The sequence below is a fragment of the Canis lupus genome, chromosome 11, assembly GCF_048164855.1.
Source record: "Canis lupus baileyi chromosome 11, mCanLup2.hap1, whole genome shotgun sequence".
Taxonomy (NCBI): Eukaryota; Metazoa; Chordata; class Mammalia; order Carnivora; family Canidae; genus Canis; species Canis lupus.
The window spans coordinates 30,616,003-30,631,805 of record NC_132848.1 but is presented as its reverse complement, the minus strand read 5'-3'; the positions used below and the strand labels follow the sequence as shown (position 1 = coordinate 30,631,805).

General features: G+C 53.9%; 1 protein-coding gene and 1 long non-coding RNA gene across 5 annotated transcripts; one reads left to right on the top strand and one right to left on the bottom strand.

The window, feature by feature from the left end:
- Positions 1–512: 512 nt before the first annotated feature.
- Positions 513–13,719, bottom strand: TXN2 (thioredoxin 2). 3 transcript variants are annotated; one of them, XM_072844106.1, is made up of 5 exons: positions 13,525–13,719; positions 12,502–12,755; positions 10,424–10,547; positions 1,236–1,354; positions 513–750 (listed from the first exon to the last, which is right to left on the bottom strand). In XM_072844106.1, the coding sequence occupies exons 2-4, from the start codon at positions 12,753–12,755 to the stop codon at positions 1,241–1,243; spliced, it is 492 nt and encodes a 163-aa protein (XP_072700207.1). In that variant the 5' UTR covers positions 13,525–13,719; the 3' UTR covers positions 513–750; positions 1,236–1,240. The 3 variants fall into 3 exon arrangements, with proteins under 3 accessions (XP_072700207.1, XP_072700206.1, XP_072700208.1); XM_072844105.1 differs by having other exon boundaries at positions 513–1,354; XM_072844107.1 differs by lacking the exon at positions 13,525–13,719 and adding an exon at positions 13,159–13,365 and having other exon boundaries at positions 513–1,354.
- Positions 13,720–14,143: 424 nt separating this feature from the next.
- On the top strand, positions 14,144–15,196 carry LOC140642908 (uncharacterized). 2 transcript variants are annotated; one of them, XR_012039282.1, is made up of 2 exons: positions 14,144–14,762; positions 15,008–15,196. It is a non-coding gene; the product is annotated as an uncharacterized lncRNA (long non-coding RNA). The 2 variants fall into 2 exon arrangements; XR_012039281.1 differs by having other exon boundaries at positions 14,144–14,768.
- Positions 15,197–15,803: the final 607 nt, after the last annotated feature.

The following is a 15,803-nucleotide window of genomic DNA, read 5'->3' as shown; positions in this document are numbered from 1 at the left end:
GATGGGGGTAGGCTCTCTTGGCTGGCAGGCCTGGTATCTTCCTCCTTGGGCCCCAGGGGAGCTGGGAACAAAGTGGGACAGAGCCTGGCTCCGAGGCTGAGGGTTCCTAGGGCACACACAGGAAACACAGCCCAGCTCCCTAGGGGGCCTGGCTCCCACAGGAGTGGCCGTGTGCCTACTGCCTGGTGGAGAAGGAAGCCCCAGAGGTACCAGAGGGATCAGCTGGAGGAGCCCAGGCTTCAGAGGCAACCATACCTGGGTACAAGCCCCGGCTCTGCACTGCACAAGCCTCAGTGTCCCTATCTGCATAAAGGGGACAAGCATCCTCTTGCCCTGCTTGCACATGAAGGTGGTGCCCGGACAGCGGCGACCGTGACAACAGCATCAGTAACAGGAGCGGCTGGTCGAGGGCAAGAGGGTGGCAGAGCCAGAGGACGCAGGGCCAGCAGCCCAGCAGCCTGGGGAGGGGTCGCCCCTCATGCTTCCAGAGCCCAGACAGAATGGAAGCCGCCAACAGTGCAAACCCTAGCTTTATTGGTCCAGGTTGTTCACAGTGAGGCTTCCCAGGGACAGGGGTCTGGGGACACCCCCCTCCCCCTGCCCGTGTGTTCTCTGCCCTGGCACCTGGGAAGAAGGAAGGGACGTGGCTCTGGGGGGTGGTGGCTACAGGGTAATTTAGCGTGGGGCCCAGGGTCTGTTCTTCAGAGCAGGAGGTAGAAGGGATCACATAAAGTTCTTTATTACAGACCTACAAAAAATGAGAGAATTATATATTACTCTCCCTTGTTTGGGTTTCTTTTTCCTTCTTTCTTTTTACAAAACAGCAGCAGGAAAGAAAAATGCAGGAGACAGATGGGCCAGGCACCAGGGTGCAGATCAGAAGGGACCAGGGCGACGTGGACCGAGCTGTCACCCGGCACGGGGCACTGTGGGCTGGCCTGGGGCTCTCTCCAGCATCCTGGGAGGACAGAGACAAGCCCTAGTGGGAGCAGACAAGACAGTGGGTAGGAGATGGCTGTCCCCAGGTCAGTGGCAGCACCATTCCCCGGGTAGCCACCCTGGAGGTCAGCCGGGCACCCATGTTTGGGGGCCTGGTCTCCAAAGCACGGGCCCATGGGGGCCGGGCAAAAGGGAGGAGGCAGGAAGGGCCAACACGGAAGGGCTCAGAGTTCTCACGGGGCCCCTCCTCGAACTGCAGGGGCCCTGGTGGGCAAGGGCAGCCAGGCCTCTTCCCTGCTTGTCAGCCAATCAGCTTCTTCAGGAAGGCCTCCAGCTGGTCCTCGTCCTTGATACCCACGAATTTGTCCACCACGTCCCCATTCTTGATGGCCAGCACAGTGGGCACAGCGGACACCTGGGGGAGGAGATGGAGGGAGACCATGTTACCTGGAGGTGAACTGTTCTCATCGGCCATTCCCCAGCCGTCGTGGGGAAGGCTGGTGGTTTCTGCAGGGCAGTGACTGGCCGAGCGGCAGGCGGGGCCTGTTCCCTTGGTGCAGGGGTGCTGCAGGGCCTGGAGGCCCGCCCACTGGAAAGACTTTTCCACTGTGGGCTCCTGGCGGTCCCCTTCCTCCCCGAACCGCAGGACTGACTCACTGGCCCAGTGGTTTGGCTGCAGTGACAGGAGGGATGAAAATAGCCCACACAGCTGCAGGCCAGGGCTGGGGGCAGGGAGCAGCTACGGGGCCAAGAGAAGCTCCCCAAGGGGCAGCCCAGCCTGGGTGGGGATGGGGGGTAGCCCGGAGACGTGAGAGCCTGAGTCCTGGCTCTGCTCCCGGCCTCGGCACCCTCTTCTGTAAAATGGGGGTGACAGGATCTCCCTTGAGGACATCCTTGAGGGTTTAGGACAGAGATGAAAGATTCGTATGTAGAGCTGAGCGGCGAGGAGCCCAGGCTCTGGCAGTGGCTGACCCCAGCGTCTGCCACCGGCTCACGCTGAGCTGCTCCAGGCAGGCCCCGTCAGCACGGTCTCTGTGTTCCCATCAGCAAAATGGAGCTGCTGGCAGCACTTACACCAGGTCTGGGGCTGCATGAGCATGGCGAGCAGAGTCTAACATGTGCCCTGCACCTGGCAGGGCCCTCAAGTGTCAGGACCTGGCAGAGGGCCCAGTGTGCAGGAGCCCCCGGCAAGTGGTGGCTACGGGGAGCACGTCAGGAGCTTCTAACACAGGCCCCATGTGAGCCACATGAGCTCGTGGCCGTTGAATGGCCAGCAGGGTCCAGAAACTCAGTGACTCATGCTGGACGGTGTGGGATGAAGGCCTCGGCCATGTAGGAGCTGAGGTTTATTTATTAGGGGGATGGAGGCAGCATTCTTGGCCTATGAAGCATGTTCTCAAGTTCCCTCAGGGGACCCGTACGGATTCCATGGCATGTAATGAGGCCCACTGCCCACTCTGGCATCAAGCATTTTCTGCGCCCTGGGCTCCCTGCCTGACATTTGTAGACATTTTTTTTTTAAAAATGGGTAAACAGAACAAGATAAACATTCTTTTCTTACACATGTTAACTACAAAGTAACAACAGCAATTTACACAAACATCTCAAGTCTTCACCAATTCCGAGTACTGTCCTGCCCATGAGTCATCCTGGGAAGCCAGACTTAGGAGTCAGGATGTTCAAACTGTGCCCAGGTCAGTTACAAAAGGAGCTGTGGGCCTGACAGGCCGCTCTCACACCTCAGCTGGGTGCCACCCACCAGGTGGCAGGCCCTGCCCTCCTCCCCTCACCGGCTCTGGGTGTTCTCAGGCTCTTGCAGGGAGTGTCCTGGGGCTGATGCAGGTGGTAACTGACACACTTCTCAGAGGGAAGATGCAGGCAGACCCATCTGGCAGCGGCCTGACCGTGGGTGCTGCTGCTTGTGGCCCTACCACTAGCTCCTGCCCTCGTTGTCCATGGCTGTAACACAAGAGGTGGCAGGAACTGCAAAGGTCCAGCATGTGGCTCACCCTGTCTCCGGGCACAGGCCAGGACCCAGAGTTGTGTATTTATTTGTTTTTTCAAGATTTTTTTGGGGGGGGGGACGCCTGGGTGGCTCAGTGGTTGAGCGTCTGCCTTTGGCTCAGGGTCCCACATCAGGCTCTCTAAATGGAGCCCGTTTCTCCCTCTGCCTGTGTCTCTGGCTTTCTCTGTATCTCTCATGAATAAATAAATACATAAATAAAATCTTAAAAAAAAAAAAAAAGATCTTTTTCCCAAGTAATCTCTACACTCAACCTGGGGCTTGAACTTACAACCTGAGATCAAGGGTCACACACTGGGGGTGTGCCTGGGTGGCTCAGTTGGCTGGGGGTCTGCCTTTGGCTCGGGTCATGATCCTGGGTCCTGGGATTGAGCCCCGTGTCCAGCTCCCTGCTCGGCAGGGAGTCTGTTTCTCCCTCTCCTCCCCACTTGTGCTCTATCCTTCTCTCTCATATAAATAAATAAAATCTTTTAAAATAAGGGATCCCTGGGTGGCGCAGCGGTTTAGCGCCTGCCTTTGGCCCAGGGCGCGATCCTGGAGACCCGGGATCGAATCCCACATCGGGCTCCCGGTGCATGGAGCCTGCTTCTCCCTCTGCCTATGTCTCTGCCTCTCTCTCTCTCTGTGTGACTATCATAAATAAATAAAAATTTTAAAAAAATTGTAAAAAAAATCTTTTAAAATAAGAGTCACGCACTCGGAATGGGCCAGCCCGGCTCCCCAGCTGTGTTCTTATGCGCCCTCTAGTGGCCTGTGATGGCAGCTAGGGCACCTCAAATCCAGCCCCTCAACTCGGGGACAAGGTGCAATCACTAACTGGATCTTACCCAGGCCCGTTTCTTCAACTGATATAAAAACTATGTCGTATATATGAGAAGCGGTCTAACTGTTTTTGCGTGTCCTCTAAGTAGGACTATGCTCGCAGTGGACTCCATTTTCAGACTCCAGACCAGCTCTGTCACGATCACGTTTGTGTAAACTCATGAGTGTGTAGGCGTGCACACGCGCGCGCGCACACACACACAAACACACACACGGCCACACTGCAGTCAGACGTACAGCAAACTCTCCAAGGTCTAGTCATGACTGACCAAGGGCATTCTTTGAAGTGTCAGTCTAAATCAGACGAGTACACACAGCAACAGGCTGGCCAGAAGCTGGTTTTCCAGGCCACTGCTGTAGTACCCGGGGTGGGACTGGACCGACCTCCCTCCCGGCAAGGAGGAGGATGTGGCTTTGCCGATCCTGTGTTTGGCTCACAAATCTGGAGGGGCTGGTGCTTGTAAACACTGCCTTAAATGGAAGTGCACAGGTCCCTGGCGCATTCCTCTGGAATGTGATCTGAGTGTGAGGGGGCCGTGGTGGAGCAAGAATGCTGCTTCCCTCTGAACTCTAGCAGCACCAAGGGGACTGAGTGGCTGGAGGAAAGGTGAACAGACATGTTAGGATGCGCTGCTTCTCCTGCTCTGTGACGCCACCTGGAGCCTTCGAGGCTGAACCTGAGACCCTGAGAAATCAGGGCAGGATGAGTGTGTGTGTGTGGTTGGTTCCCACTAACTGGCAGCTCTCGGGCCGCACTGCCACTGAGCTCGATGGTCCTGCTCAGTCCTCCCCTTCTGTGAGGGCCTACCGAGGGACAGACACAGTGACAGTTGTCACAGCAGGCTGGCAACCTCCTCAGCTAAGTGCAGAGCTGACGCGAAGGAAAAGATCACTGTCGGCCAGGCTGCTAGACCGGGGGTTCCTCAAGTGTCAGGGGTGACACTAACCACTTGCATCCTCTACTTCATGAATTCTCACCTCAAGGTGGGGCTTTCAACATGAGAAGACGGAGGTACAAAAGCTGAGTGACTAAGTGACAGAGCTGTGGTCTGACACAGGATCCGTCTGGCCCGGCTGTCCGTGACGTCTAACTGCCACACGCTGGCCTCAGAGCTACTGAGTCCCAGCAGGGCGAGGAAGCCCACGTAGGGAAACACGGGAAGGCTGACTCCACGCTTCTAATGAGAAGCCTCTGGACACAGGAGGATTCTTGGAGAAAGTTATGAGTATGATTATTACTTTTTTTAGGATTTTCTTTTTTGAAGTAATCTCCACACCCAATGAGGGGCTTGAACTCACAACCCCAAAATCAAGAGTTGCATGTGCCACTAACTGAACCAGCCAGGCACCCCAGGAAATAATTATTTAAAAAAATCAAATCGGGATCCCTGGGTGGCGCAGCGGTTTGGCGCCTGCCTTTGGCCCAGGGCGCGATCCTGGAGACCCGGGATCGAATCCCACGTCAGGCTCCCGGTGCATGGAGCCTGCTTCTCCCTCTGCCTGTGTCTCTGCCTCTCTCTCTCTCTCACTGTGTGCCTATCATAAATAAATAAAAAATTAAAAAAAAAAATCAAATCATGGGGCACCTGTGTGGCTTGGTTAGTTAAGTGTCTGACTCTTGATCTCTGCTCAGGTCTTGATCTCAGGGTCAGGAGTTCAAGTCCCTTGCTGCGTTCCGTGCTTGGCACAGAGTCTACTTAAATAAACAAACAAAAAAATCAAATCCAACTATATGACATTCTGGAAAAGGCAAAACTATGGAGACAGTAGGAAGATCAGTGGTTGCCAGGGGCCCAAGGGGAGGAGGGAGGGAAAAGGTGGGGCACAGGGGATTTTTAAGATGGTGAAACTCTTCTGTACAAAACCGTAACGGTGGATGCATGTCACTGTACGTTTGTCCAAACCCACGAGATGGACACCAGCAGGTGTGAACCCTTGCACGCCCCCAGAAGGCTAGCATAGGACTTTGAAACTTTTGCATCTTGATGTTTGGTTCCAAACTGCTGGCAGTGGTCACAGAGAAGATTGTAGAGAAGCAGAATCCTGGGCTCTTCCTAGACCTACTGAATCATCCATCATCTGTTTTTAAGCAACATCCCAGATCATATGCATGATTGTGAAGCACTGATTTAGAATACTTTCAAAATAGGGGGATATAGTAATGATTGAATACAATACTTTCTAGCACCAAAACATAATTATTCAATGAAATGTCTAGGAGGTTAGATGAAACACTAAGAGGAAAAAAATTCAAATAAAAGCTTAAACCACTTCCCCCAAATCCTGACAGTGATTGTGTTGGGATGGCAAGATGACAGGTGACGTTTCCCCCTTATTACTTATTACCTGGCTGTTTTTCTAACGTTTTTTAAAGGCCTTCTATATATGAGGAAAAAGTAAAAGCATAACAGCTCCAAGTGTCAAGTCCAAAAAAGCCCCAGAGGAAAGCATAAAGGCTCAAAGGTCCGCATCTGGATCTGCTCTTTGCCCCCAGTAGCTGTCAGGGTCTGAACGATCAGGGAATGCCCGGCCATTCAGTGGGGACGAAGAGATGAGAGAGGAGAGAGCTTTTCATTTGGCCAAGCCAAGGCAGTGTGCAAATGGGGGTGGGGTGGGGGACACTGAAACCCTGAGGCCCCCAGCCTTTCCCTTCCTTCTCCTTTGGGAGACAGTGGAGTCCTAGGGTGGATGACGAGCTGAAGCAGAAGTGTGGTACAAGGGGAATGTGTGTGAGGAGGGAGACTCACCCAGAGGGTGTGTGCCTGGCTTGGGGGAGGTGTTCTGGAAACCTCAGGTAGAGGCACCAAATTCCTTGAATACAACTTAAAGCAGTTTCTCCCACATGTTCACCCAACACTTGGAAAAGGAGGAAGCTGTCTCAGGAGATACTAGGGATCTCTCAACTCAAACATCTCCTTCAGGCTCTCTTCCAAAAGTACAGGTGTGAAGGAAGGAAAGGGCTGGGGGAGGGGGTCAGGAAAACCCTTGCTGGAGGTCCTTAAGCACAGCAGTGACATCCGCCCGGGGCTTGGCAAAACAAGGGGGCTGGGACCAGGTGACGTGGGCCCAGCTGTCCTGAGGTCCTGTGTGACTGACACACTATCTGGACTGCAGAGCACGGAAGGAGGGAGCCAATCCTGTAACACACGCTCTCCAGGCCTCATCACAGGACCTCGGTGGCCAGCCCAACATCACCAGGCTCCCTAGAATGCAGGTGGGGATGATCTTGGGAACCTTATCACCAGTGTGACCACTGTTGGAGGGAACTGGGTTCTTCTTGCCATCTGCACCGGCTAACCACAGATCCTGGAATATGGCTGGGGCTCACGGCGTGTCCACTGAGAGTCCCACTGGCTGAGGCTGACTGCTGTGCTGGCAGGAATTGGCCTAAGACACCTTATGCCTGCCAGTTACCCCGGGGATGTCCTAGCCGCTCCAGCCCTAAGCTCCGCCTCGTGGCCCCTGTGGGCCTTGGACAAGTAGGACAAAGGGAGGAGCATCTGAGTGGCCAGTAATTGCCCCCACCCCCCGAAAGATCGGCAGGAGATCTTTAAAAAAACACCTCGGGACACCCAGCTGGCTCAGTCAGTAGGGCATACAGTTCTTGATCCTGGGTCTGTGAGTTTGAGCCCCACATTGGGGGTATAGTTTACTTAACACAACAACATCAAGTGATCCCTCCCCGACAAGCCCTTGTAAGCAGCCCTGAGTCACTCAGTGCCACGGATAGTCTTCTTTCGGCAACACCCCTCTCCCAAATGCAGTGGTCACCAGCGGCTTTGCCTCTGGCTGGGGCAGCCTGATGTTCGGGTGGGTGATCACTCCCACTCCAGTGCAACAGGCAGCCAGCCTATTCTCACCCTCGCCCCTCGGGGGCTGGCTGGAGGTGGCACCTCCACTTGAGCTGGTCTCATGAGAGCCGAGCCTGGACTTATAAATCCTGACAAGGGAACAGGCCCCCTCTTTCGGTCACTGGAAGGAAGGAGGGATGAAGGTTCACGCTGGCCGGGTCCAAGTACCTCAAGAGAACCAGAAATCTGGATTTTGACATGAAATCTCTGTTATAAACATTAACAGCTGGTTCAGTATTTAAAAAAGAACCCAAGTTAGATCAAATGTGCCAGGGAGCCAGATCTGGCGACGGGACACTAGGCATGACCCCGGCTCTGTAATAACAGTATCCTCAGCATGGCTGTCCAGACCCCTTCCCCTCAGTCTGTGGCCGACTGTCACCCCCTGTGCTCTCACTCCCTCCTCAGCTCTCCACGCTGGCTACTGGCCACAGTGCACTTCTCCCCTTTCTCCGGCTGTTCTGGTCTCCAAGGCTGGAGGGTATCCCCAATACTCCATGCATCCCCTGCTCCGGGCACACATGCACTGCTATTCTATGAGCAAATCGGGTTCACTTTGACCACAGGGCCTTTGCATTGGTATCTGCTCTGCCTGGGTTGTTCTTTTTTTTTTTTTTTTTTAAAGATTTTATTTATTTATTCATAGACACAGAGAGAGAGAAGCAGAGACACAGACAGAGGGAGAAGCAGGCTCCACACAGGGAACCCGATGCGGGACTCGATCCCGGGTCTCCAGGATCACACCCCAGGCTGCAGGTGGTGCCAAACCGCTGAGCCACCAGGGCTGCCCCCCACCCCTTTAAAAAGATTTTACCTATTTATTCATAGACACAGAGAAACAGAGGCAGAGACACAGACAGAGGGAGATGGATTGTTCTTCCAAAGTGCTGCCTGGGTCATTTCCTTACTCCCTTCAGGTCTTTGCTCAGATGTCAGGCTTCTCAAGGAGACCGTCCCAAGCCTGCTTTTATTTTTTAATTTACTTATTTTTATTTATGTATTTTTAAACTAAAGCTCTACATTCAACATGGCACGTGAACTCACAACCCCGAGATTAACGGTCACATGCGCCACTGAACCAGCTAGGTGTCCCTGCCACACCCACCCTTTTAAAAATGAAACCCTCCCCAGCCCCATGGTTAGCCCCATCTCCTTTTCCTGACTTATTTTTTCCCCATAGTTTTTTTTTTTTTTTTAAGATTTTATTTATTTATTCATGAGAGACACACAGAGAGGGGCAGAAGCAGGTTCCCTGCGGGACTAGATCCCAGGACCTTGGGATCATGACCTGAGCAGAAGGCAGATGCTCAGCCACTGAGCCACCCAGGTGCTCCTTTCCCATTGTTCTTGTTATCTAAAGCAGGCATCAGTGAACCATGGCCCATGGGCCAAACTGAGCCTGCTGCCTATTTGTGTGAATAAAGTTTTATTTGCACACAACTATGCCCCTTTGTTTATATACTGTCTCTGGCTGTTTCTTCCTTCCTTCTCTCTCTTCCCCCTTTCTTCCGTCCCTCTCCCTCATTCTTTATTTATTTTTATTTTTAAAAAATTTTATTTATTTATTCATGAGAGACAAAGAGAGAGGCAGAGACAGGCAGAGGGAGAAGCAGGCTCCATGTAGGGAGCCGGACATGGGACTCAATCCGGGAACCCCAGGATCAGGCCCTGGGCTGAAGGCGGTGCTAAACCGCTGTGGCACCGGGGCTGCCCCTTCCGTTTTTTTAAGGAAAAAAAAAAAAAAAAGAAAAAGATCTTTACTTATTTATTTGAAAGAGAGAAAGAAAGAGAAAGAGTGCACAAGTAAGCAGATCAGGGAGACGGGGAGGGAGGAGCAGACTCCCCGCCCGATGCAGGGCTCAATCCCAAGACCCTGGGATCATGACCCGAGCCAAAGGCAGACAGACATCCAACCAACTGAGCCACCCAGGCACCTCGGTCTCTGGCTATTTTCAATGGCAGCTGAGTACGTGCAGTGGAGACCAATGCCCTGTAAAGCCTCAAGTATGTTCCACCTGGTCCTTTAGAGAAAAAGTGTGCCGACCACCCATCAAAAATACTAGAATGCAGGCTCCATGAAGGCAGGGATTTTCTCAGCCTCGTTCACTGCCTTATCAACAACCAAGTAACAGCACCTGGTATTTAAGAGAAAACACACCTGCTGAATGAACACACCCCCCAACCAAACACACGAGACTCCCTCCTGTCTCAGTGTGTGCCGTGCTCTTGGCGTTGCTTCTCCATGCATCCTCCGTGGCCCCACTCAGAGGTCCCCCTAATGGGAAGCATTTCCCTTGCACCCCAACAATCAGTGTCTTCTTCCTTTGTGCACCTCTGCTCTCAGCACTTCTCACCATACAGTGAAATGATCTACCTGTTGTTCTCTTGCTAGACTGAGAGTGCCTGACACAAGGAGTTCATCTTTGTTGTGCCAGAATCATGAATGCCTGGCACATGGCAGGGCTCCCACACAACTGCCAAATGAATATGTGCATGGATGAATATATGAACGAAGGAATGCATCAATGTCCCAAGCCTTAGAGAATAAGCTGGTGTTTTGGATCATACATTCCACTTCCTAAAGGTGGTGAAGAGACATAAGCAGCTCAGAGGACCAATATAGTCACACCTGCAAAGTGCTCTGAACTCCTGAAAGCTCCAGAAAAAAACTGAGACATCCCTTATTGGCTACCTGGTGGTCCCCAAGACATGTCCCGCACCAGCTATCCCAGGGTCACAAGCACCCCCAACACCAGCTGCACAGCGGCAGTTCCCCGTTGATTCATACCTCATATTCCAGGGCGAGGTCTGTGTGGTCATCAATATCCACCTTGGCCATCACCACTTTCCCATGCTGCTTGGCCACCACCTTCTCTAACCTGGGCCCCAGGATCTTGCACGGGCCACACCACCTCAGAAGGGGAGAAAGGAAGCATCTCGTCACAAGAGTGCTCAGCAATCCATCTTCTGTCTCCCTAGAACCTTCCTTTGACCCACATCTTTCTGAGGGGCATTTTGTCCTTGTCAGCTCTGTTTACAACCTTTGAATATTAACCTGTAACGTTGACATGCCCAATGATAAAGCCAGAACTCTGCAGCAGGGGGATTTTCAAAGGTCCCAGGCTTCTAAAACACAAGTCCTCATTGGAAGACGCTGATAAAGGTTATTTCAGCACGCGTAAGAGAAATACACCACCGCACAGAAAAATATGAAAGTTGAAGTTAAAAGGTTTGGGTTCCAAAAGGGACTCCTCACCAACCAGCTGACTGTTCTAGAGTCTCAGTTTCCTCTTTTGAATAAATGAGATTATGTCTCTCAAAGCAGTGATGAGGCTGTGGAGTTATTTCAGACAACCTCATGGACCCAGAACTACAGGGAGAAGCCAGTGCCAGGGGGAGTCTACAACATGCTCGTCGCTATGCTGGGACCTTCTCACCTTTTACTGCCCAGAACCCTCAACCCCACAAAGGAAAACACCTTCCTAAGAAATGAAGGATCCTACAAGTTAAGGAACTCATGGCAAGGTCCCAGAGCTGGTTAGAGGCTGGTGTTGCGTTCCAAATGTCTTCTTTCATCACTGGGTTATCCTGTGTCCTCCCCCAGGCCCTGGGTCAGCTGTTAGCACTGCACCGATCACAGGTGCTCCCCTCTGGGTGGTGAGCCCTGTGAGGACAGGTGGTATGGATAGTGCCGGGCACTGAATGAACAAACTCACATCTTACTTTGTCAGAGAAGAAAATGAGGCATAATCCCATTTATCATTCATTTTGGAAGTCCTCTCTGGAGTGCTCACTATACCAGGATGGGAGAAGGCTCTGCCTGCCATGAACCCCTGGCCCATGATGGTTATTTTAGTCTCAGCCTTTAAAACGCTTTACATTCAGAGATTTCAATTAATGAACTCACAAGTTTGCAACACCTCATCTCCTATTATAAGTGAAGAAAGGGAGGCATGAGGACATCAATGGCCAGCCCAAGGCAACATGGTGAGTGAGAGAAAGAACAGGAAAGAAAGCAAAACAATCTGTCAGAGATTTGCCCAGAAGGCCTCCCAACGTCTAACCCAGGCTACACCAGGATGCCTCAATCTGAGGGGTTTGTCCAAGTTCTTTTGTAGCTAGGTGGCTAGTCGGGACCCAAAGTCCAGAAATGAAAAAGGCCAAGCTAACAATCAGGTGGCTAGAAGCATTGAACTACCCCTACAACAAACTTACATACAGCACTGAAAAGAAAACCCTGCCCATCCCCTGCGTGCTTGGGCACCACTGTGGTGCCACTGATAACTTTTTGCCAGCCCTTCCCAGTTTTGGTGGCAAGATGTTAAAAATCAACTCATCCGCAGGGTCAGGAACTGGTATACACCCAAAGCCAGAAAATGAGATAGTTAGTCCTATTTTTCTTGCTTTGGTCCAAGCTGAATGGGGACTCTCAGCCATTTGGGCAGCAAGACACAGAACATGAGTGTTTCTCAGCTTGCTCCAGTGACAGTGAGCTCTAAAGACTGTTGACTGGTCTGTGTCCTATCAGACTACACTCCATCTCTGAGAGCCAGGACTGGGTCTTACCCGTCTTTGTAATGAGACTATGCACGTGAAGCATCAGACGTGGGACTGAGACATGACAGCTACTCAATAAATCACTTTTTTTTTTTTTTAAGATTTAATTATTTATTCATGAGAGACAAAGACAGAAGCAGAGACACAGACAGAGGGAGAAGCAGGCTCCTCACAGGGAGACTCCATCCCAGGACCTAGGATCACGACCTGAGCCGAAGGCGGATGCTCAACCACTGAGCCACCCAGGTGTCCCTACTCAAATTCCTGAACAAGTAGCACCACGTTCTTCTGCTGACCCCCAGGACTCACTGTGCATGGAAGTCCACAACCACTGGTGTTTCGCTGTTGACAACTCGGTCTTGAAAGTCAGGTCCATCCTGGATGTTGAAGGTCGTTGTGCAGACTCTGGTGGTGTATATTGACCGGGCTTGGGTGGGTGTTGCTGTCAGGTGACCAGGGCTGCACGGCAGGGCCCTGCAGGTGAGAGGTGCCCATCGACCCTGAGGGGGCTTCCTGGAGATGACGGAGGCCAGGAACCTCCTCAGGAGAAGTCGCTGAGCCATCTGTGAGGGGGAAAGGCAGAAAGTTCGGGAAGCCAATTCACCAGGAAAAGAAAGGTTATTTGGGTGGTCCTGGGGGGAGAGGGGCGCCTCAGGATTTCCGGGCCTGAACAAAAATGCCAAGAAATGACATATAAGATTTTGAGAGTAGAGGTTAAGCGAAGCATCAGAATCAAAAAGCAGAAGCAATCCTACACCAGGACAGGAACACTGGGCTGGCAATCAAAAAGCAGTCGGGATATGGACGGGACTGGATCAGAAGGGAGGGCGGGAGCTCCGCTGGTGGAGCCCCTGCTGGGGCAAGGGCAGCCGCGCCCTCCCGCGCCCGCGCGCCCGTCCCCCGGGGTCACCCGCGGGCAGCCGGGCCCTACCCCGGCGACGAGCCCGGGCTGCGCGCGCAACCAACCCAACTACTAAAGGAGCGTCAACACTGGAACCCAAGGCCGTCTGCAACTCTCTATCACTCGTTTAGGAGGCCTTCTAACGGGAAATTAAGGGGAAAGGGGGTTGTCCAAGGATCAAGAGAAGAGGAATCGCAACAGCTCGAGGGGAACGAAGGGGCTCGGCAACAGGAGGGAGTGTGGGGTCCTAAAAACCAAGGGACGTGTCTGACGGACGGAGTCCGACGCCACCGGGGATCCCGGCTCCGCGGGGGGCAGGTCCCCCCGCCGCCCGGGGCCTCCGCCCGCTCGGCCGCCGGCCAGCGGAGGAGAAGGCCCGGAGCGTGTCTCCGCCGCGACACCGCCTCGAGCCACCCCCACGAGCCTCCTACCTCCCTGCAGCCCGAGCGGAGGGATGCACTCACTGCCCGGCCCTCCCCGCCAGTCAAGGACACGCCCTTCGTCACTTCCGGGGGGAGGGCCTTTCGAACGTCACTTCCGGGGACAGGCAACCCGGAACGCTTCTCTCCGCAGCTTGAGGGGTGGCTTGGATTTCCCACCAATGGGGATGGCGGGAGACGGCACAGCGGAAGGGGTGGAGCCTCAGTTAGGGACCGGAAGACGGGCTTCTGGTGGGGGAGGGGAAGAGAAAACGGAAGAGGAGGCGGGTTCGCAGGGGGAAGGACCGGAAGAAGGGGCGGGCCCTCGGGCGCCCGGAAGAGGGGTGGCCCTCGGGGGCGGGGCCGGAAAAGGCGGGCGGGTCCTAGAGGAGGGTCCGGAAGAGGGGGCGGGGGAGGAGTCCACGAGCGGAAAGGGCGGGAGGGGGCGTGGCTCCGGGCGCTGCAGCTCCTGGGCCGCCCCCCTCTGCCTCGGTGCCCTCCGGAAACTGGAGGAGCCGAGGACCCCCGCCCCGTTCCGGGGAAGGCAGGCTCGGTTCCGGAGGCGGAGTGCTGGCTGCGGGCTAAAGACCCCGAGGAAGGAGGATGCTCCGGCACGACCCCGAGGTTTCGGGCAGCCGCCCTGGCGGGGCCGCTGTGCCCAGTCGGTGACCTGGCCAGCTGGGCTTGCCTCCAGCCGGTCTCTGGGAGTCGCTGGGGCCCGGGTCTGTCCAGGGGGCCAGGCGGTGGCGGTGGTGCGGGGAGGGCCACGCGGCCCCGGGGACTCGCTGCGGCCCCGCCTTCCCCGCACCCGCCGTCGCTGCGGTGGACCCCGCCGGACCCCGACATCGCCACCCCGCGAGGCCTCGCCGATCTAGGACCATCACTGCCTTTTCCTTCCCTGACTGCTTAACCCGAACTGCCTTTGCGGGGGCGCCCGGTGGCTCGGGCGGCTAGGGTCGGCCTGGGGCTCAGGGCACGATCTCAGGGTCCTGGGGTCGAGTCCCGCCTCCGGCTTCCTGCCCGGCCCGGAGTCCAGTCCGCTTCCCTGCCTGTGCTCTGGCAAAAAGAAATAAGAACTTTAAAAAGAGGAAGAAGAGATGCCTTTTTTCTCTCTCCGCTTGGTGGAACACCTACTCATCATCACTTCTTTGAGCAGCGTTACTTGCCTCCTCGTTTTAGGGCTTTGTTCCTGACTCTCGCGTATCCGTCCTTGGTGCCATCTCTTCCCCCAGACCACAGGCTTCCTGACAGTAGGAGTTCGTGGCTCTTACTTGACTCCCTGAGCCCCGCAATCTGATACAGTGCCTGGCTCACAGGGGATGTTCCCGAGAAGCTTAGTAAACAGAATCTCAGGGAAAGGTTTACAGAAAGGTTACGGACTTGTCCAAAGTCAGGGGGCAGGAGAATAGGCAGAGCCCCGTCTCACACCTCCAGTGGGAACCCCTTAGAGCTCCAGGGTTTGCTTAAATGTCTCTCCTGTCCCTGAATGTTGCAGTTGCTGCGACGGCTGGAAGGGGATTCCCTGTACTCTCCATGGGAGAAAATGCCACCAGATACCCGACGAGCATCATCTTTGGAGACCCTTCCCTGAGCCTCCTTGAGCGGGAGAGATGCTCTTCTCCAAGCTTCCCTAGCCCCTGTGCACCTTATCAATCATCACACTCAACACGCTGCGGTTACTGTCTTTGTTTCCACTGTCTTTATTACTAATATTTAAAAAAAATGTTAAAAAAAGAAAAAAAATGGGGGTATCTGGCTGGCTCAGTCAGAGGAGCATGTGACTCTTGATCTCAGGGTTGTGAGCTCAAGCTTCGTGTTGGGTGCAGAGATTACTTTAACATAAAAATGAAAAATCTAGGGGTCCTGGGGTGGCCCAGTCGGTTAACTGTCTGCCTTTGCCTCAGGTCATGATCTCAGGGTCCTGGGATTGAGCCCTGTGTGGGGCTCTCTGCTCAGCAGGGAGTCTGCTTGTCCCTCTGCTTCTCCCCCCACTCACACTCATACTCTCTTTCTCAAATAATTAAAATCTTTTAAAAAAAATGAAAACTCTAAAAAACAAAGAAACCTAACTCATTCTCAGTTTTCCAACAGCTCTCATCCTTCCCTCTGGCACACACAACTCCTGACCTGTTTTCTCAGGGCCAGTTCATAACTGAACCTGTTCACTGGGTCCCTCCCCTGCTTATCTCAGGGCCTGGTGCCGTAGTAGGTGCTCGGCGATTATTTGTACCACAAGCAGAGAGCAGGAGCATGAATCACATCTCCTTATCCCAAATCCCATTTTCCCTGCC